This window comes from Callithrix jacchus, chromosome 3 (genome assembly GCF_049354715.1).
Source record: "Callithrix jacchus isolate 240 chromosome 3, calJac240_pri, whole genome shotgun sequence".
NCBI classification, from domain to species: domain Eukaryota; kingdom Metazoa; phylum Chordata; class Mammalia; order Primates; family Cebidae; genus Callithrix; species Callithrix jacchus.
Window position 1 is genome coordinate 74,350,232 of NC_133504.1, and position 23,099 is coordinate 74,373,330.

At 41.8% G+C, this 23,099-nt stretch overlaps 1 protein-coding gene across 5 annotated transcripts in view; it reads right to left on the reverse strand.

Moving 5' to 3' along the window:
- The window catches only part of AFG2A (AAA ATPase AFG2A), a 406,233-nt gene that overhangs the window by 44,981 nt on the left and 338,153 nt on the right, over positions 1–23,099 (reverse strand). For 2 of the 5 annotated variants that reach the window (XM_078366537.1, XM_078366536.1), the window contains exon 16: positions 2,061–3,776. The exons of the other annotated variants lie outside the window; for them this stretch is intronic. In XM_078366537.1, the coding sequence (XP_078222663.1) occupies positions 3,642–3,776 (135 nt within the window). In that variant the 3' untranslated portion in view covers positions 2,061–3,641. Of the gene's footprint in view, positions 1–2,060; positions 3,777–23,099 lie in introns of those variants that run through there. 5 annotated transcript variants of the gene reach the window in all.

The window sequence follows — 23,099 nt, forward strand, 5'->3', positions numbered from 1 at the left end:
AAGAATAGTAAAAACAAGTAAGCAGATATATACTTTTTTGTTTGTTTTGTTTTTGAGATGGAGTTTCGCTCTTGTTGCCAAGCTGGAGTGAAGTGGTGTGATCTCAGCTCACAGCAACCTCTGCCTCCCAGGTTCAAGCAAATTCTCCTGCCTCAGCCTCCCAAGTAGCTGAGATTACAGGCACCCACCACCATGCCCGGCTAATTTTTTGTATTTTTAGTAGGGATGGGGTTTCATCATGTTGGGCAGGCTGGTCTCGAACTCCTGATCTCAGATGATCCACACACCTTGGCTTCCCAAAGTGCTGGGATTACAGGCGTGAGCCACCGTGCCTGGCTAGCATATATACTTCTAAAACAAGATCTTAAAAAATTTGAGATGGAAATAAAAAAGAGAATGAGATAGAAAAGGTCAGAAGGGACAGGAAATGCTGTAGGAACCCTTAGGAATTTTGGCCAAAAGGCTGTGATATGAAGTCAGGGCATCAGCTCACTTGAGACAGGAACTTTTTGTGTGTAACTCCCAGCCCTGCCACTTCCTGCCATGTGCCTACCACGATGGGTTGTATGGATGAACTTAGATAGCACATGGCATTGGAGATGCCTGCCACACAGATCTAGGACATGCTATTCATGTCACAGTCACTGCAAATGCAATGTGCACCCTGCATAGGACACCTAGTGGCCCAGCACAGCATAAAGCGGATGCTAAACATAGCGGCAATCGGTGACACTGTGTATGAAACTCTCCATCATGGCAGGAACTTGTACTGAGAAAACCTTCTCAGGGTTATTGTAGTGGACAGCAAAGGTAGAGGATTGAATGTGATGTCCTTGAAGTGTCCCTTGCAGGATAATTTATAATTATTTTATTTTATTACTGTTATTACCCCTTCTACCACATTCCCTATTTCTAACTTGTTTTCCCTTCTTTCTTTCCTGTTAAAACCTTTCTGCCCTTGAGCAAAGCAAAAGCAAATTCTCACTTGTCTTCCCACTCAGTTCTATGTCAAGCAAGACCCATTTGTTTCTGCGAGTAAGTTACTTCCTTGGGCCTGTGAGATAACGTGGACTTTGAGTGTGGCTCCTATGACAGAGCAATAGCACCACCTGCTACCATCTACTAGAAATGTCGTCCTGGAACAAAGAAATATACACACCTGCTCTTCTGTTATCAGGCTCTGACAGAAGCTTTCAGGTGTGGTGCTTACAAGGTCAGACTCACTCACTCACTCACTCACTCACTCACTCACTCACTCCTCACTCACTCACTCACTCCTCCCTGCTCAGTCACTACACTCCCAGTGGGTATTGCTTGAGCTCCTACTGGTTCCTAAGGCTGCTCTAGGTACTAGGGACACAGTAGCACCATCAAGACCAAGACAGACAAGGTCTTTACCTTCATGTAGTTTAAATTTTCTAGACGGAGAAGACAGAGACTAAACAGTAAAATGGCACAATAATTTCAGATAAGGACGAATGTTTCAACAAATAAAATAAGATGAAGTGTTACGGGCCACTGCTTTAGACAGGGTGGGTATACAAGGTCAAGTCTGAAGAGATGGGTCCAGTGCTAGGAGAGAAACAGAATAAGACTGTGATAGTAAGAGTGCCAGAGAGATGGGATGAAGCAGATAGGGAAGCAGCTTCAATTCTATGGTGCAAGTAAAATTGGTGCACACTCAGAGATGTTTTGAGAACTATTTGGTAAGCTCAGTAAATGGGCATGGTATAGAGCATCCCTGCCATAAATAACTCCATCTGAGAAAAAAACTCTATCTTACACGTCATATGGCACTTTTTGCCAACAGGGACAAGATATTTTGCTTAACAAATAAAGACTGTATCCAACCAGCTAAGGACACAAGCAAGCACATTCTTCCACTCTCAGTCCTCAGCAGAGGACTCTGTGGTCATAAAAAGAGTAAGGCTTCACGACATGTCTATTCTCACTAGAGAGCAATCATCACATTCTAGTTTTTACATCGACCTTGTGTGACGTTTCTTAATGGAAATCAGTTGTTTTGAATCTGATCAACTCCGAGGGCACTGATCAAATAAAGTTTTTTTTTTTCCTTTTCTTTTTTTTTTTAAGACAAGATTTCACTCAGTCACCCAGGCAGGAATGCAGTGGCATGATCATTGCTCACTGCAGCCTCGAACTCCTGGACTCAAGTTGATTCTCTCACTTCAGCTTTCTGAGTACTACAGGCATGTACCATTATGCTGGGCTAAATTTTTATTTCATTTTTATAGAGATGAGGTCTCACTATGTCACACAGGCTGGTCTCAAACTCCTGGACTCAAGTGATCTGCCTGCCTCAGCCCCCCAGAGTGCTGGGATTACAGGTGTGAGCCACTGTGCCCAGCTCTCGAATTTCTTCACGTGAGTGCAACTGAAGATCGTATCTCAGTATCATTTCTTTAAAAGACCATTCTTGGGTCTGGCCTTATTCTGCAACATTTCCAGTTTGGCTCTTTCTAATTTCACCACCTACGTTTGAAGTAGTAGTAATTGCCATTGTAGTAATTGTAATCATTGTAGTAATTGTCTTTTCTCAAGTACAACAGCCAGATGGTCTCTGTATAATGGAACTTGAGGATGATAATCCAACCCAAGTTCTAGGTGTCATCTATTTCAGAATGACAGCGTAAAAGTGTAAACACAATAGAGATTACTTACATCTCCAAGGACCCTAATTCAACAGTTGTGTTACCTTCCTGTGACTTCCTTGAGCCTTGATGGTGGCTAGGATGCTTTAGGACAGCAATTCCCAAAGCCTGTTCCGGGGTCTACCAAACACTTGAGGAGGAAACAAATAAATACAAATCATCTGGAAGTTTTTGGTGAGATGAAGTTAAACCGAGTTTAGTGTTTGCTGTTGTTGTGGCTGGTTGGCTGGTTACTTTTAAGCACAGGACTCCTCCCAGGCTTATTTTAACCTTGATGACTGAGGTAGGTTGACTATCCAAAAGTGAGATGTGTTATGAAGTTGTTTTAGTCTGTGTGTGTTGCTACAAAGGAATACCTGCGGCTGGGTAATTATAATGATAAAGAAAAGAGGTTTCTTTGGTTCTCCGTTCTGCAGGCTGTACAAGAAGCAGGATGCCACCATCTGCAACAGGGGAGGGGCCCATGTGTTCAAATACCACATCCAAAGATTACACGTCCAAAGACCACAGTGGAAACGAGAAAGATAGGTGTCAGCCTCTTGTGGGAACTAATAAAGCAAGAACCCACTCATTACCAGAGGGGGCCAAGCCATTCATGAGAGATCTGCCCCCGTGACCCAGACACCTCTCATTAGGCCCCACCTCCAGATTGGGGATCAAATTTCAACATAGCTCTGGAGTGACAAATATCCAAACCATAGCAGAGCTTTTCCCCAAATTATTTGACCAGAAATTCTTTTCATTGAAAAGTATTTCTCGGAACTTAGTTCCCAAGGTTGACACTTTGTAAAACAAGACTCTTTCATACTTTTCCAAAGTCTGATGACATTTGAGTCTCATTTAAGGAGAGATGCATCGGCGAAGCTGGGGTCCAGCGAAGACTTCCAGACTGTCACGAAAGGGGGAGAGTTCACACGAGGGAAAGAAAGAAGAGTTATGTGGGTCTTTGTAAGTCATAATGGAGTAGGATCAGAAATCAGTCTCATGGTAGGGAGAGAAAGGCAATGGCCGCTGCTCACCGTTCGGCTCCTTGCAGAGCACAGAGACACCACGCACATGGAACCCACAGGGAACAGTGCCCGGGAGCCGCGCAGCGCAGTCACCCTGCAGAATGGGCAAGAAGAGAGCTGAGAGAAACACTTGAGGAGGAACATTAATTTAAATTTCTAGCAAAAAACACATAAAAGACCTCTTTATCTTTCATTAATTACCAAACCAAATAATCCCTAACAGAGAGAAGGGGTACCCCCACATCCCCCAGCTCCTCCCCCACCCCCCAGGAGTTACTCCCATTGTGTAATCTGTCTGAGCTGCTTCTGTGCCTAACATGAGCTGAATGAAATAAAAAGCAGAACGTTCTGTTTAAAAAGTTATTGTCTAAAATGTCATATCTCCCTTTTGGTCACAGAGAAGAGCTCATCGTGAAGTGTGTTTCAATTTCTATAAATACACAAAGAAAAGCAGGACACATTTCCCACAAGAAGCAACTCCAGCATTTGGCCACATCAATCAAAAGAGCAACTAAGGAGGAAAATGTAAAGAAAAACAAAGAAAAACCCTGTAACCCCAAAGGGAAGTTTCCATGTATACAATATAAGCCGAACAACTTTTGACCTTTTTTGAAATCCGATTAGTGCAACTTTGTAGAATATTTAAAAACCCGCATATATGTTACCGAAGTCTGTCCCATGCAAATGTTTCTGTCACTTTTTTTTTTAATAAAAAATGTAATCCCGGAGGAAGGTGCAGCTCAGCAATCTGCTCCTCCTAATTTTGAAACCATTAAAGTGTAAGTAAAGCTGTCCCCAGAGCCAGGACACCCCTTCCCTTGTTCATAGCTTGATAATTTAGCAACTTTCTCAGTTTCAGAGAAAAACAGTGATCTCAAGCTGAAGTTCTGCAGACCAACTTTCAGTCTAGTTAATTTTTATTTATTTGTTTGCTTGCTAGATAGTTATAAAAGTCTTGAAAAGGCTTGGCATGAAAACTGCTGGTACAGCCAAAAGACACCAGCTCTGAGCTCTTGTTTCAGGTAATTCCTGCCTAGAATCGGCCTGTAGCTGGTCCAGACAGCTGCACTCCCTTCCCAAGGCCTGATTCCTGAACGCATAAACTGTCTTATAAAGTCTCAGTGGACATTTGCATCAGGTGTCCTAATCACTAGCAGGGTGTGAAATGTGTACACATACTCCATAAACCAAGGAGAAAAAATCCTAGAAGAATAAGACCTAGGAGGATATAATCCAGTTCTGCCCTTCTCCTCTCAGAGAGAACTCCTCAAAGCCAGAGATTCATACTGTGCCCCAGACAAATAAAGCTCCCTTTTCCTCTGGCTACACCGATCTCGCTTGCTTTGAGTGTCACGCCTGTCATGGTACAGCCCGGACGGGGAAACCTCCTCAGAGGCAGGTGCGCTTTCTGGTCGCTGTTTTCTTGACTTCCTTTAGGAAGTGCTCGGCCCACCCTGCAGGATGCAAAGACCCTCTAGAAAAATACATTTGGCCCTGCCTCATCCCGGCCCCATACTGTACTAGGAGGAAGAAAGCATCTTTTGCTCAGCACAACCCAGGACAGCTGAATTTGCTTTTGACAAACACATATGCGCTCCACAGCTATTTATTGCTTATTTGGAGTGTGTGAGACTCGGTACTGAGTGTTGAGGGAACTCAGGAAAATTCAAACTATGGCTCTTGTCCTAGTAAATGGGCTAGAGAGATAAATACATATTGAAATACTATATTTCCTTGATTCAGAGATGGCATTTATAGAAAGACATACTACCAAGTAATAACTTTTTGAGAAAAGCTAACCCTCATCAAGTGTATGCATGATTATGAGAAGGAACCTCAGCAATTTGTTCTGTTGCCCATGCTGGAGCTTAGTGGCGCAATCGTGGCTCACTGCAACCTCTGCCTCCTGGGTTCAAGAAATTCTCCTGCCTCAGCCTCCCAAGTAGCTGGAATTATAGGCGTGTGCCACCACACCCAGCTAATTTTTGTATTTTTAGTAGAGATGGGGTTTCACCACATTAGCCAGGCTGGTCTTGAACGTCTGACCTCAGGTGATCTGCCTGCCTTGGCCTCCCAAAGTGCTGGGATTACATGCATAAGCCTGAGCCTGACCGGAACCTCAGCAATTATGAGATAAAAAGTGATTTCTGAAATACTGGCACGTGAAGAAGAGCAGTGGAGCCATATGGTAATCACAGTGATGCCCTTCTGACAGTTGCCTGGTGCCCCTGCTTGTCACTAGGAATGGGGCTGCCTGCTTCTTATATGCAATGGCATTTTATTTGCATAACAATCCCTGTGGTGTTGATATTGTGATTCTCCTTTTTAAAAATGAGGAAACTGAGAGACAGGGAGCAACTTTCCCCAAATCAGAAAGCCCGCAAATGAGGGAGCTAGCCTGAGATCCCATGCATGAGAAACAAGAGCGAAAAGTGGTAGAAGACAGGCTCTGGGGTCCGAATCCTGGCCTTTCGACAAACAAGCCATGTGGCTTTAGGCAAAGTACATAATCTCTTTGTGCCTCAGTTTTTATATCTGTAAAATGGGAACTAAGAATAGCCCTTACCTAATAAGGCTGTTTTAACATCTAAAAATGATAATATCTTTCCAAAGCTTAACTGGGTACCCTGTACCTTGAAAATGCACATCAATGTAAGCTAGTGCTGTGTTTTTATTCTGATGCAGAAAATGCCTAATCAATTTTAAATACTTAATAGGCCATGTAGGTGGTAATGGTGGTCAGCTTCACAGGTTATTTTACTAGGAGTCTTGTTCCACTAACAGTAAACCATGTAATAAATCTTTGCCCGACTTCATGATACTCTCATCACCAAGAAGGCAGAGGAAAAAAGGAAACTTCTATTCCTGACTTCATTCTGGTGAAAAAGAACCTGATGGCTATTGTGTAACTTCCAAGAACCTAGAGAAAAAACATGACTGTGTCGTTCTGCATTAAATTGAGGAAAGGAACCACTAGGCTGAGCTGACCTGAACCTGGACTTTGGAAAATAGGCTTCAGAAAGTTCAGAAATACGCCCTCCCCGTTGACCAAGGATATGATTCACCAGAAAGGGAAATTCTCAAAGAACAAAACAAAACAAAAGAGTGATGATGGATTGTACACTTAGAAATAAACCTGTGAAAAAGAACAGATGACGGCAGCCACAGAAAAACCTCTCAAGTTGTTCAGATTTCAACAGGACATGTGTAAAAGGCAGAGGATGTGCGCTCAGGGAGGCCGTGCCCTGTGCTGGGCGGAGGCTGGAAGGTCAGGCCAACGAGCCCTCGTTAAAGACAAGGCCGGTGTCCCCCTTTATAGACATCATCATCCTTCACAACCTGAAAAGGCAGGTGTCATGAGCTTTGCATTTCAGAGGAAGAAATCTGTACTGAGAGGGCAGGTGACTTGCTGAGAATCACACAAATTGTTGATGGTAGGGCTGGGATTGGAACCAGAACGGTGTGGACGTGAAGTCCAAGCTCTTCTCCCTGGCTTTGTCCTCTTCCTCCTCAGCAGAATGACCTTCATCCTAAATGTCTGGAGTAGGGGCCAGGAGTGCTTTGGTGCCACATCAAGATTTCCATTCCTCTTACTTGGGTACGTGTCCTCTTCACATTCTATCAACTTGCTAGGATGGGTTGAACAGACCAAGAAGGCCAAAAGTCAAGGTCTCTATGCCTGGTGTATAGGACACCCCGTCCCAGTGTGGCAGGCTCAAAGCCGGGGCCTGGCCTCGGCTGCCTCCTGGAATGCTTGTTCTCACCACCATGGCCCCTGACCAGACTCTAACACCTTCATCCGAGAAAATGTCCTGTCTAATCCTGAGCTTATACGCAGTGGCGTCCTGAAGACTGTCACGGAGTGACTGGCTATGACACGGAGTAAACAAGTCAGTGTATCCATCTTGATCAATGTCGGTGGACAGTTTCACACTCTAACTCTGGGAGTCGCTACTCATTTTTGTATGAAGGTCAAGACTACCTCAGACAGTAAGACAAATTCTACTTTACCCAGCCTTGCCCATCTGATAAGTGTCTCTGCATTTATTTATTTTGAGATACAGGGTTTCACTCTGTTGCCGAGGCTGGAGTGCAGTGACACAATCATAGCTGCTGCAGCCTTGAACTTCTGGGCTCAAACAATTCTTGTGCCTCAACCTCTTGAGTATCTAGGACTACAGGCATGTGCCACCTTGTGGGACAAATTTTTAAAAAATTTTGTCAAGATGAGGTCTCACTGTGTTGTCCAGGCTGGTCTCCAACTCATGGCCTCAAGTGATCCTCCCACCTCACCACCCAAAGTGCTAGCCTCATAGGTGTGAGCCCCCATGCCTGGCCCGTCTCATCCTTTATTGAAAAGATATTATTTTATCTGTCTTCAAGCCTCCCTAACAACCTCTTTTGTAACCTTTGAAAACTTCTGGTTGTTCTATTTCCTCCAGTCTAACTAAAGCAATGGTCTGGTTTCTGGGTACAATTGCTCAGAGAGGACCAGGAGTTACAAAGGCCAAACTATGGACTGTTGTGATGGTTTTCTGGGCATACTCACAGAGAAAGACAAGGTTCAAATGCTGGGTATGCAAGTAGAGGCAGAGATGTGTCACTTGAGATTTCCATAATTCTTTGTGGTGAATCTCAGATTAGGTATGAAACCAGGAGATAAATCCATATCTTCAAGGATAGATGGAGTATAAATACCATTAACTCAGGTTTAAACTTAGTCTAAAAATTCAAAATTGATCCTCTAAAAAGAAGTGAAGGGTAGCTGCTGTAGAAGTCCAGCCAGGCAGACGGTGGTACAAGGAACCTGGAGCAGCTGAAACGGGGCCTCAGCCATGGAGAGGGCTCAGTTCAAGGACAGGAAAGCCAGTTGTTGGGGAAACAGGGAGGAAGCAGGAATGAATGTCCCTTGGAGAAGAAGAAGAGACTCGGTTGTAGGAGAGAGCTAGGATACCAAGGTTGATGTGATGAAATTGATTTTAGCCACTAACCCATGTCCCACCTGTTCCTTCTTCTCAAAGACTGAGACATGACTGAACTTAGAGGTGACAGCCTCAGTCAGATGAGCCATGAAGCTTCATAAAAGCATCGCAGGTCATTATATCACAAACCTACCCTAGGTCAGGCCGAGATTTACTATCTATCATGCTCTGGGGGCAGTGTTTGTGCTTCATATTTTACCTTCACCTAAGCTATCTGTTATTTTGTTTATGGTAGGTTTGTATTTTAAATGTATCAGCCTGGTTGATGGTACTTTGTTATGGCAGCCCTAGTAAAATAATACAGTTGTCAGTTTTGTTTTTGACTTGGTTTTTTGTTTGTTTGTTTGGAGACAGAGTCTTGCTCTTTCACGAGGCTGGAGTACAGTGGTGCAGTCTCAGCTCACTGCAACCTCCATCTCCTGGGTTCAAGCGATTCCCTGCCTCAGCCTCCTGAGTAGGTGGGACTATAGGCACACGCCACCACGCATGGCTAACTTTTTGTATTTTTGTAGAGACAGGGTTTCACCATGGCCAGGATGGTCTTGATCTCCTGACTTCATGACCTCATGATCTGCCTGCCTTGGCCTCCCAAAGTGCTGGGATTATAGGTGTGAGCCATCGTGCCCAGCTCTAGTGTGTGTTAATTGGTTTAATTATGATCCTTGATTCATGACATATTGTCATCATTGGGTTGTGGGTGTCCAGCTTACATTCAGTTATTCATTTATTTTTAGTAATATAATAAATATCTACAAGCCCATCGCCCAAACAAAAGTCGGTATGGAAAATAAGTCAGAGCTAATGACAGGTTCCCCCAGCAACCTCACCCCACCCTCCCCAGAAGCATCCTGGTTTTCCTCTCTTTTCTATGGATGTAGATTATTGTAGTCCTAAACTGTATGTATTTTGAAACATATTAGCTACTGTAAACTATATAAAAGCTATCGCATGGTAAATGTTTTGCGACTTTCATTTCTATCACATTGCTAAGATTCACCCATCTCGCTTCATGTGGCTGTAGTTCATTTGTTATGCTACTTTACTATTTTGAAATAAAATTGTCATGACTGCTTTTTAGAAATACGCTCACATTCTCGTTCTTATCCCATTGTTTCTACTATTTTAGTATGAAGGCCTGGCGAAGACCCTGTTTCGGGAAGAAGGAGCTTCCCTGGCCCATGTGCCGTGGGGGCATCTTAGGCTTACAGCTGCAGGGGCGTTCCAGCCTCATTGAGACTCTCAGAGCTTCACCCACAACAGCTATGAGGACTTACTTCTTAAAATGAAGCATTTCCCGTTGGTCACCAACCAAGAGGATAGAACAGTAAGGTGACTCATGTTGCTCTGATTTCAAAGACTGAGTAAAGGGAAATGTTAATATGAGTCAGACTTTGCCCAGTGGTTTTGAGTAAATAACCCCGAAATAGTCTTTCTCCTGGGGTTGCTGAAGGAGAGCGGCGTGGCCATACTTTCCTAAAGGAAGCAGTGTGGCTTGGAGGTGCAGGACAGCCCTGGCGGGCTGACAGCCTGGTAGACGCGAGCCACCCACCTCGTACTTTGTGACCTTGGGCCAGTCACTGAACGCAATGGTGCAGAGAGATACTCCAGTTCTAATTCTAGGGTCAGAGACCATACCGCCTGCCTTCTCTGTTCACATAGAGCCATTTCTAGCTCTTCAAATGTTTAAGCAGGGCCTGTATTTTTCCTCATTACAGTAAACATTTTGGGAAACAGGTATTGGTGGCTGAATAGTACCTGTGTTTGGCCATGATGCTGGATCCTCACACGCAGGGCTGTGTGGACAGACAGGCCACAGCTCCCTCACAGCCGCCTTGAAGGCTCTGGTGAGGGACCTGGTGGGGCCAGTGGCAGGCAGCTTGGGTTCCATGTCCTCTCCCTCTTCCGGCTTCTCTGTGAAGCACAGATTATTGTTTGTCCCCTTTGATGCTTTTCTTTCTTTCTTTTTTTTGTAAGGAGCATTTCTCTCATAGAAAACTGAGAGAGCTGGAGATGCCAGGGGAGCGAAGACTGGAGAAAGAAAGTCTAACCAGAGCAAACATTAAAATCAAATGACCCTTGTGCCATACATTAGGGGTTGGGGTAATGGGTTATTATGCAGCTGAGGTATTTGCAACATAGAATTTGCTGGGTTGGCAGATGAATCCCATTTATGCTGGGAAAGTATTCCAAGACATTAAAGGATTTATCTGTTTTCTAATCTGCTTCAGACTCCGCAGACCTTGTTACAAAATAAAGGGGATGGGAAAGGAAGGGGCTAGAAAGAGTGGGGGCTAGGAAAAGGAAGACAGGGATTTTGTTTCCATTTCTGCTGTAAGTTTTCTTAACTAAATGCCTAATAAGGACATTGAAAGCATGGTAGAATCCACTCCTTAAACGTAACATATGTTACTTATAATATGGACAAAGTAGAGGTTTTTATTTTTATTTATTTATTTTTTTTGAGATGGAGTCTCACTCTGTGGCCAGGCTGGAGTGCAGTGGTGCTATCATGGCTCACCGCAACCTCTGCCTCCCGTGTTCAAGTGATTCTCCTGCCTCAGCCTCCCAGGTAACTGGGACTACAGGCACGTGCCACCACCATGCCCAGCTAATTTTTGTATTTTTAGTAAAGACAGGGTTTCACCATGTTGACCACGATGGTCTTGATTTCCTGACCTCGTGATCCACCCGCCTCGGCCTCCCAAAGTGCTGGGATTCCAGGTGTGAGCCACCGCGCCCGGCCCTGTTTTTGTTTTTTAACAATGTTCATCTGATCATTTTCTGTAAACACATAAGCAAGAATATATTTCTTTGGCTACTTTAAACCTAGGATGTAAAGGACTTTTTTGAAAGAAGAAACGTGTGTAGGATTCTAACACGCTTTAATCTTCATTACTAGATTTATTGGGAGCCACCACCAACAATTATCTTAATTTGGAACAGTTCCCTTTTTTCCCATTTTAAAAATCCCTTCCCCTCAAATGCAAACAAACATTTGCCTTTACTGTTGCCTTTTTCCTCCTGGATGGACTACACAGTGGAATAGCCAAACATTCTCTTAATCTCTTTTTCAAAGACTCTAACCTTCTTTTGCGTAAAACAGTCATTTTGTTTTGTTCCACAGCACCTGACAATGCCGAGAAAACATAATCCTTTACTTACAATAGGCTGTCAGATTTGCTGTTCCATTACCGGGTAGCCTAAGCATTTGTATTAAAAGACGGTTCAACTTTTTTCAGGGAGGCATTTCCTTCCTTACCTTCCTCACAGAAAGTTCTGCTTTATTTTTAGTAATATCCTGGCTTCTGGTATTGTATTTGTGCACATAATCCCTTCACAATAATGCTTAGCATTCTGGTGGCACCTTCCCTCCATGGAACTCAAAGGCCTTTACAAACCTTAATTAATTCTCATAGCACCCCCACGAGATGGGTGAGTATTCCCTTCCGATTGGTGTATTATTATCCCCATTTTGTGATTTTTGCCAAAATTCTTTTGCCTTCTTCCCCAGTGCGCTTTGTAATGGAATTCATCTTTAGTCTACTGGGGCTGGCCAGTTAAGTCCATGCTAAAGAAACGAACTAGCAATAAACAGGAAACACACAAGAAGAATGTGAACTGTGATATGGGTGCACCTCGGAGATACTGCCAGTTCAGCTCGAGATCACAGCAATAAAGCAAGCATCGTGATACAGTCACGTGAATTTTTTTTTTGGTTTGCTAGTGCACATATAAGTTACATTTATGTTATACTATAGTCTATTAAGTGTGCAATAGCATATGCCTTAAAAAGTACATTTTTTTTCGAGACAGAGTCTTGCTCTTGTTGCTCAGGCTGGCGTGCCGTGGTGCGATCTGAGCTCACTATAACCTCCGCCTCCCAGGTTCAAGTGATTCTCCCACCTCAGCCTCCTGAGTAGCTGGGATTACAGGCATGCACCACCACGCCTGGCTAATTTTTGTATTTTCAGTAGAGATGGGGTTTCACCATGTTGGCCAGATTGGTCTCAAACTCCTGACCTCAGGTGATCTGCCTGCCTCGGCCTTCCAAAGTGCTGGGATTACATGTGCGAGTCACAGTGCCTGGCCAAAAAGTATATGTCTTAATTAAAAAATATTTTATTGCTAAAAAATGCTAACGATCTTCTGAGCCTTCAGTGAGTTGTGATCTTTTTCACATGGAGGTCTTGCCTCCATGTTTTATGGCAGCTGACTGATCAGAATAGTGGTTGCTGAAGGCTGGAGTGTCTTTGGCTATTTCTTAACATAAGACAAAAATGATGTTGGCCACATAGATTAACTCTTCCTTTTGTGAAATATATCTCTGTGGGCTGAGATACTATTGGATAATATTTTACTCACAGCAGAACTTCTTTCAAAATTGGAGACAGTCCTCTCAAAACCTGCTGCTGCTTTATCAAGTAAGTTTATGGAGTATTCCAAATCTTCCATTGTCGTTTCAACAATGTTCACACCATTTCCACCAGGAGTAGTTTTCATCTCAAGGAACTGCTTTCTTTGCTCATCCATAAGAAGCAACTACTCATCTGTTAGAATTTTATCCTGAGATTGTAGCAATTCACTTCCATCTTCAAGCTCTACTTCTTATTCTAGTTGTCTGCTATTTCCACTTCATTTGCAGTTAATTCCTCCACTTAAGTTCTCAACCCCTCAAAGTCATCTAGGAGGGTTCAAATTACTTCTTCCAAACTCCTGTTAATGTTGCTATTTTGACCTTCACCCCTGAATTATGGATGTTCTTAATGGCATCAAAAATAATGAATCTTTTCTAGAAGGTTCTTTCAATTTACTTTGCCCAGATCCATCAGAGGAATCACTGTCTGTGGCAGCTATAGCCTTACAAAATACATTTTATAAATCATAAAACTTGAAAGTATAAATTACTCTGATCCACAGGGCTGCAGAATGGGTGTTCTATTAGCAAGCATAAAAACAACATTAGAAGATCTGGCAAGATGGTCACATAAGAACAGCTCCAGTTGGCAGCTCCCAGTGAGGCCAACCCAGAAGGCGGTAATTTCTGTATTTCCAACTGAAGTACCCAGTTCATCTCATTGGGACTGGTTAAGCACATGGAGGGTGAGCATAAGCAGGGTGGGGCATGGCCTCACCCAGGAAGCTCAAGGGGTCTGTAAGGGACTATGGACTGTGCCGTGACGGATGGTGCTATGTGGCCCAGATAGTACGCTTTGCCTATGGTTTTTGCAACCCACCGACCAGGAGATTTCCTTGGGTGTCTACACTACCAGGTCCCTGGGTTTCAAGCACAAAACTGGAAGCCGCTTGGGCAGATATCATACTGAATGGGCAAAAGCTGGAAGCATTCCTTTTGAAAACTGGAACAAGACAAGGATGCCTTTTCTCACTGCTCCTATTCAACATAGTACTGGATGTTCTGGCTAGGTAATCAGGCAGGAGAAAGAAATAAAGAGTATTCAAATAGGAACAGAGGAATTAAAATTATCTCTGTTTGCAGATGACATGATTGCATATTTAGAAAAACCCCATTGTCTCAGCCCAAAAACTCTTTAAGCCGACAACCAACTTCAACGAAGTCACAGGATACAAAATCAATGTGCAAAAATCACAAGCATTCCTATACACCAATAATAGACTGAGAGCCAAATCATCAATGAACTCCCATTCACAATTGCTACAAAGAGAATAAAATACCTAGGAATACAACTTACAAGGGATTGAAGGACCTCTTCAAGGAGAACTACAAACCACTGCTCAAGGAAATAAGAGAGGACACAAAGAAATGGAAAAACATTCCATGCTCATGGACAGGAGAATCAATATTATGAAAATGGCCATACTGCCCAAAGTAATTTATTGATTCAATGCTATTACCATAAAGCTACCACTGACTTTTTCACAGAATTAGAAGAAACTACTTTAAATTTCATATGGAATGAAAAAAGAGCCTGTATAGCCAAGACAATCCTAAGCAAAAAGAACAAAGCTGGAGGCATCACACTACCTGACTTCAAACTATGCTACAAGGCTACAGTAACCAAAACAGCATGGTATTGGTATCAAAACAGAGATATAGAACAGAGGCCTCAAAAATAACACCACACATCTACAACCATCTGCTCTTTGACAAACCTGATAAAAACAAGCAATGGGGAAAGGATTTCCTATTTAATAAATAGTATTGAGAAAACTGATTAGCCATATGCAGAGAACTGAAACTGGACCCCTTCCTTATACCTTATACAAAAAATTAACTCAAGATGGATTAAAGATTTAAATGTAAGACCTAAAACCATAAAAACCCTAGAAGAAAACCTAGGCAATACCATTCAGGACATAGGCGTGGACAAAGACTTCACAACTAAAATGACAAAAGCAATTGCAACAAAAGCCAAAATTGACAAATGGGATCTAATTAAACTAAAGAGCTTCTGCACAGCAAAAGAAACTATCAGAGTGAACAGGTAGCCTACAGAATGGGAGAAAATTTTTGCAACCTTTTCATCTAACAAAGGGCTAATATCCAGAATTTGCAAGGAACTTAAACAAATTTACAAGAAAAAACCCAAACAACCCCATCAAAAAGTGGGTGAACAATAGGAACAGACACTTCTCAAAAGAAGACATTTATACAGCCAAAAACATATGAAAAAAAGCTCATTATCACTGGTCATTAGAGAAATGCAAATCAAAACCACAATGAGATACCATCTCATGCCAGTTAGACTGGCGATCATTGAAAAGTCAGGAAACAACAGATGCTGGAGAGGATGTGGAGAACTAGAAACATTTCTTTTAATACTTTAAGTTCTGGGGTACATGTACAGAACATGCAGGTTAGTTACATAGTTATACAGGTGTCACGGTGGTTTGCTGCATCCATCCCCCCTCATCTACATTACGTATTTCTCCTAATGCTATCCCTTCCCTAGTCCCCCTCCCCGTGGCAGGCCCCAGTGTGTGATGTTCCCCTCCTTGTGTCCATGTGTTCTCATTGTTCAACTCCCACTTATGAGTGAGAACATGTGGTGTTTTGTTTTCTGTTCTTGTGTCAGTTTGCTGAGAATGATGGTTTCCAGCTTCATCCATGTCCCTGCAAAGGACGGGAACTCATCCTTTTTTATGGCTGCATAGTATTCCATGGTGTATATGCGCCATATTTTTCTTTATTCAGTTGATCATTGATGGGCATTTGGGTTGGTTTCAAGTCTTTGCTATTGTGAACAGTTCCACAATAAACATACGTGTGCGTATATCTATATATATAGTAAAATGATTTATAATTCTTTGGGTATATACCCAGTAATGGGATTGCTGGGTCAAATGGTGTTTCTGGTTCTAGATGCTTGAGGAATCACCACACTGTCTTCCTCAAGGGTTGAAGTAATTTACACTCCCACCAACAGCATAAAAAGTGTTTTTATTTCTGTATATATATATATATACAGAAATATTTTTCTGGAAATAAGCAAAGAAAAAAGAATGTCATGTTTTCAAATTTGAAATAGAGGCCAAATAAATTTCCTTCACTTAGAATGGAAATTGGGGGTGAAATTTGGGACTGGTTTCAGGAAAATTATTAAAAATGACATGAATTTGAGATGAATAGTAAGAATTTGATCAATAACAGGAAATTCTTTGTTCCCTAATTTCCTGATCACTGATCTCAGTGGGCCCTTAGTGCTGCCTGGCCATCTTCCTATGAGTTTATGGGCCATTGGCTCTCTCTTCTCAAACCTCCAAAGTCTCCTCTTTCATCTCTATTCTCAGCTGAGAGCTCTGCTTCCTATTTCATTGAGAAAACAGTCCTATGTTTCCACCAAATGCTCTCCATCTGCCCCAGTACCATTTACCCTGCCTGCCCCACTGTAACCATGGGAAATTTCTTTGTGCTCCTATCTAGGGACAAGCCCACCCAAGGCCATGGACCCTGTAATCTTTCCTGTCTCTGCCACTTACTGGGTCTGGATCTAGGGCTAGCATCCTTTGTCTTCATTATGCCAGGAAAGTGCTGGCATCTCAATCTCATTAAAGATAGGCCATTGTTGAGCCCAAGTTCCAGACAACCAATCGAGTGAACTCAGGATCTTTCATGCGAATACCAAACTGACAACTGGCATCCTGGAGAGAGGAAAGAAATGCTTTCAGCTAAAAGAGTGCCATGAGATTCAAAATGGGAGAAGCGCCATAAATGGTAGAACTCAGTACCTTACACTGGCTTTCTTACTGTAAACTGGATAAAGTCTAAAGATTCAACGTGTTTGGCAATGTAGGAGGCACTGTTTGGGCTGGTAGGAAATAAAGAGGTATACTTATGGTGGAACCAGCTAATATAGCTTATTTCCAAGTCTAAATATTATCCAATATATTTTTGTTTCTGATTTACATCTGAGAGACTTCAGAAAAGATTTTGACCATGTACATTTTAAAAGCAAAATTTGAACAACTGATGAATGCGGGAAGCAAAGTACCTTTTCTTTTACGTTGTGGGGCACAATGTGCAGAATGTACAGGTTTGTTATGTAGGTATACATGTGCCATGGTGGTTTCCTGCACCCATCAACCTGTCATCTAGGTTTTAAGCCCAGCATGCATCAAAGTACTTCCTAAAATAAGAGGTATCTATACTATTACTATATTAAGATCATCACCAGCAACAATTCTTACAGCCATATAGTTCCTGTGGCATGAAATTATTTGGCAAGCCTTTTCAGAGGTCTAGAAAAGACCAAGTAAATATTTCCCCTAATTTTACTTTCAGCATAGTGTTCATTTATTTATTCCTTTAACAAATATTTATTATGTATGGTATATCAGGTGTGATTCTGATGCTGAAATATACCAGCAAATAAAACAGATAAAAATCCCTGGCCACAGGGAGCAGTGCGGCAAAATAAGCAACAGACAAACAAGTAAATAAGTAAATTAAAAAGTAGCCTAATAGAGCCACTTGCCGCTATCCAAACTAAAACATTAATCCAGAATCTCTGAAGAATGCACCTATATCAACTAATTCAGCTGATTCCAGTGTTGCATGAAATCCATCTGGTCTAATACCTTTACAATCCACACCCACAAACATTCTCTCCCGGGGTGGCATCTGCGGGGAAAGGGAAAGCACAGTATGGCTGGATTTGCAAAAGTTGGATTCAATCGTCGCTGTGGGAAGGGACTGCTACTATCAGGGTAAAAAAGGGGGAAAAAAATCCCATGGTCAGGGGATGCTTGGGAAACAGGGAGGGAAGACCCACGGCGTCTGCAGGAAACAAAGAGGAACAAGTTCCTCCTTCCTACTCCATCCTTGGATTCTGCCTCTCTTATGGGCACGATCTAGTAAGACATCGTCCAGCAATGGCAGAAATGGCTTGTCTAGTCTTCGCCTTAGAACCCCAAAGCAAAGTTTAGAGGATTGGGTTTGGAGATAGAAGAGAATTTAATAACCGACACATTTATTATACTAAAAATTTTGTAAAAAACAAATTATGTAATTTAGAGTGTAGCCCCTATTTACCCTTTATTCATTATCCCATTGATAATTGCTTCCTTAAAGGTCACTAGTGGACCCCTAGGAACCACATGCAAGGGTCTTTACTGCATTTGTTCATCCTCATGCTCCTCTGTTGCTGCTTCTTGAAAATGCCTTCTTTCTCAACTGATGAGGTGTCCTTTTGATGTGTCTACATTCCCTTCCTTTCTGTGTCCACTTTGTGGAGACATTAGCCACAGTGTGTCTCCACACTGAACTCCAGCTTACTGAACCCCAGGGCTTATAAAGGGAATATGCTCCTTTAAGACTGAAATACAAAATACAAAATTTCTGGACCGGTGAGAGTCTAAAAGCAGTTCTAAAACTTTCTGAGGCTGTTTACTGTTGTACTCAAGATGGAGAAAAAATTCATCTTTGAGGCAAAGATTTTTGGTTAAAAAATTAACATAAATTTTAGTTACTAAAAAATAAAAACAAAGATCTCTTTCTACAATTAAAATGCTTGAGACAATTGAATGAAACAACTCTGCATCACATTAAAGAAAGCCTTCCCTGTGGGCGGACCTGGAGGAGCTTGTTAGCAGGCAGCACCAGGGGCCCAGGGACTCGGAGTGGCCTGTGTGGTTAAGGAAGAATGTGGAATGGGGGTAAGGGAGTTGGCAATGGAGAGCAGGTGTGAAGCTCCTGGTAACACGTACTTAGCAAACTTAAAGTACTAATCAGGGAGTGAGTCCTGGAAAGTATTTGAGGAAGTAAAATTGGTAGAAGGGGCTTGTGGTCGTTGTTGAGAGAAAGGCTCAAAGATATTAATTAACTATGAAAGGAAACATGATCTTATTTTGTTAGAACAGTCAGGTGTGGGGACATATTTACATAATCCTCAGTTAACCGTTTTAGGGTTCTGACCCTGTTCCCTGGTTGGACTGCATTGACTCATGCTCCAAGAATAATGATGAACAAAAGTGGCGGTCATGGACCTTGTTCTGGCTTCTGATACTGATGTTATTAGCTATTGGCTCAGGAGTATCATTTTTAACATGTTAATGCTATCCTGATTTTACTTTTTTAAAAATGAGAAATGGACGTTAAATTCCAAGAATGACTAACTGTTTTCTACTTTAATTTATTCATGTTAAATTATTATTTGATCTGGGTAATAACTTTTTAGGTCTTTTAGAGATTTTAATACATAGCTACTGAAACGGGGCTTAGCACCATTTTAGTCATAACAAGAACTAGAAAAACTTGCTTTTTCTTTATGCTCATCAACAGTTAAAATAGCATAACAATGGCTGGGCAGAAACTCTGAATACATTTTTGCATATAAAGTCATCTGTGCCGAAGGTTGTTTTGAGAAGTGTCTGTATAAACACGAATTTCAGGCCGAGTGCGGTGGTTCATGCCTGTAATGCCAGTATTTTGGGAGGCCAAGGTGAGTGGATCACCTAAGGTCAGGAGTTTGAGATCAGCCTGGCCAACATGGTGAAACCCCGTCTCTACTAAAAATACAAAAAATTAGCTGGGCGTGGTGGCACATGCCTGTAAATCCCAGCTACTCCGGAGGCTGAGGCAGGAGAATCGCTTGAACCCAGGAGATGGAGATTGCAGTGAGCAGAGATCATGCCATTGCACTCCAGCTTGGGCAACAAGAGTGAAACTCCATCTCAAAAAAAAAAAAAATTACTGGGAGGGGTGCACACCTGTAGTCCCAGCTACTCGGAAGGTTGAGGCAGGAGAATCACTTGAACCCGGGAGGTGGAGGTTGCAACAAGCTAAGATTGTGCCACTGCACTCAAGCCTGGGCGACAGAGCTAGACTCTGTCAAAAAAAAAAAAAAAATCACCAGGGTTTTTAGCATAGGTAACAAAACTTATTTTCTTCATAAATGTGGTTCCTTAATAATTTTATTTGTGGTTTTATTGTCTTTATTTTTGTATAATTTAGACATGTTACATGGATATATCGTATAGTGTTAAGTGTGGGCTTTCAGTATAAACATCACCCAAATAGTGTACATTGTACCAATTATGTAATTTCCTATCCCTCACCCCTCTCCCACCCTCCTACCCTTCTAAGTCTCCAATGTGTATGCTTTATTTAGCTCCAACTTATAAATGAGAACACGCAGTATTTGACTTCCTGAGTTTTCACTTAAGAAAACAGCTTTCGGTTCCATCCATGTTGCTGCAAAAGATAGGATTTCAATCTTTCATAGCTATATAGTATACCATGGTAAACTACATGCCACAATTTCTTTATCTGCTCATCTGTTGATGGACACATAGGTTGATTCCATACCTTTGCTACTGTGAATAGTGCTCCTATGAACATAATGAGTACAGGTCATCTTTTTGACATAACGATTTCTTTTCCTTTGGGTATATACCCAGTAGTGGGACTGCTGGATCGAACAGTAGTGTCATTTCTACAGTGTATGTTTTGTCAACTTTGTCAAAGATTGTTGGCTTTGTGAAAGATAAGTGGCTTTATTTCTGAGTTCTCTATTCTGTTCCATTGATCTGTTTTTATACCAATACTATGCTGTTTTTGTTACTATGTCCTTGTAGTATAGTTTGAGGTCAGATAATGTGATGCCTGCAGCTTTGTACTTTTTGCTTAGGATTGCTTTGGCTATTTGGGCTCCTTTTTGGTTACATATGAATTTTAAGATTGTTATAATTCTGTGAAAAATGATGTTGGTATTTTCATAGGGATTGAATTGCGTCTGTAGATTGCTTTGGGCAGTATTCTCATTTTCACAATATTAATTCTTCCAATCCATGAATATGGCATTTTCCCCATCTGTTTGTGTCACCTACAATTTCTTTCAGCAGTGTTTTGTAGCTTTCCTTGTGGAGATTTTTCACCTTCTGCTTAAGTATCTTCCCAGGTATTTTATTTCTTTGTAGCTATTGTAAATGGGATTGTATTCTTGATTTGATTCTCAGTTTGTCATTGGTATATCGAAATGCCACAGATAGCTTTAACTTTTAAAAGGCAATCTAGAAAGTGTAGTAATTTTTAATTTCTGCTATAACATATCACAAATTAGTGGATTAAAACACAAGTGTATTATCTCATAGTTCTGGAGGTCAGAAGTCTGAAATGAGTCTAAAATGGGGCTAAAATCAAGATGTTGGTAGAGCTATGTTTAGAAGCAGGAGGGAAGACTCCCTTTCCTTACCTTTTCCAGCTTCCAGAGACCACCTGCTTCCTTTGGCTTTTGGGCCCTTTCTCCATCCTCAAAGCCAGCTGCGGAGCATCTTCAAATCTCTCTATCTGACCTTTGCTTCTTTGACCGAATCTCTTGCTCTGTCTTTCCCTCCTAAGTATCCTTTTGACTACATCGGGTCTACTAGAAACATTTGGGCTAATTTCCTATCAAAATCCTTAATTTGATCACATCTGCAAAGTTCCTTTTGCCTTCTGAAGTCCACATAACAAACACATGCATAGGTTCTGAGGATTAGGACAATGGACGTACTTGGAGAGAGAATCATTCTGTCGAACACACACAAAAATAATTTGTTTGAGTTTGTTCTCCAAAGAATGAGCCATTGGCTGACCACTTCCACTGTTTTTAGTTTACTGATTTCAGCATTTACATATTTTTCCCCCTGAGGTTAATTTTGTAGTTTTTTTAAAATATAACTTTTTAGTAGAATGCTTAATTCAGTTATTCTATTAAGGAAAGTATTCAGGTGTACAGATTATCCTCTGTGTAGAATGCTAATTGTTTCATAGATTTGAATATATAGTACTTGTATTATTTTCTAGACATTCTGCAATTTTGTTTTTAATTTCTTCTTTGATCAAGAAATCACTTAAAAATTTTGAACTTTTAATTAGTGGATTTTTGTTAATTGTTTCTACGTTTCTTATTTTTAGTTTTATGTCATGGTAGTTATAGAGCACATTCTGCACCATATCTACTTTAGCAAATACATTGTTATGTACCTGTATGCACGTACCCTATTGTTGGGGCTCAGGGGAACCCTTAGCTTCCCTGAGAGGATGGTTCTCCAGGTTCTTGGTCTATCACTCAAGAATGAGAGAGGAGACCACAGTGCAGTGTGCTCGTAAAGTAAAATACTGGACTCAAAAAGTGGTTGCAGAGTGATTTATTTAGATAAAGAAAGAAAAAGGAGGAGAGAGGAAGAAACAGCTAGTTCGCACACTAAGTGAGAGAAAGAAAAGCTGCTCTCACAGAGTGAGAAGGGTTCCCAGAGTGAGAAAACCTGAGAAGGGAAGCTCCTCTTACACGGAGAGAATCCGGAAAGATGGAATCCAGTGGAATCCAGGAGAGGAAAGACAGCTTCCACACTGAGTGCAAGGGAATTGAGAAAAGAGAGAGAAGAGAGAGAGAGAGAGAGAGAGAGAGAGAGAGAGAGAGAGAGAGAGAGAGAGTGAGAGAGAGAGAGAGAGAGAGAGAGAGAGAGAGAGAGAGAGAGAGAGAGAGAGAGTGTTTAGGAGAGGAAAAGCAGCTTCTACACTGGATGGAAGGGGACCCCAGAGGGGGAAAATCCAGGAGACAAAAGAGAGCTCCCACTATGTGGGAGGGTATTCCAGAGAGCTGGAAATCCACTGTGGGTGAAGAAGCAGGGGAATTTATCCTGGGAGAAATTCCCACTTCCCCAAGTTCCTCTGGCCAATGAAAGGAGTTCCTTTAAATTTTCACTGGGGTGATTGACTCTTAGTTTCTTCCAGTGCCCATGAAATTTAAACAAAACTGTTAAATCTCCCGGATCTAGAGAGATGGGAGGGGGGCATGGCGCTGGGAAGTTCTTGCCCTTGAAACTACGCCCCCTGGTGGACCTGGAAAGAGAACACATTCCCTCACTATAATTATAAAATGATATGCATTCTCTATTTGCAGAGTTTAAACATATTTGTTATTAGCTATTATTCAGATCCTCTGTATCTTGAAGATAATGTCTATACTAGGTCA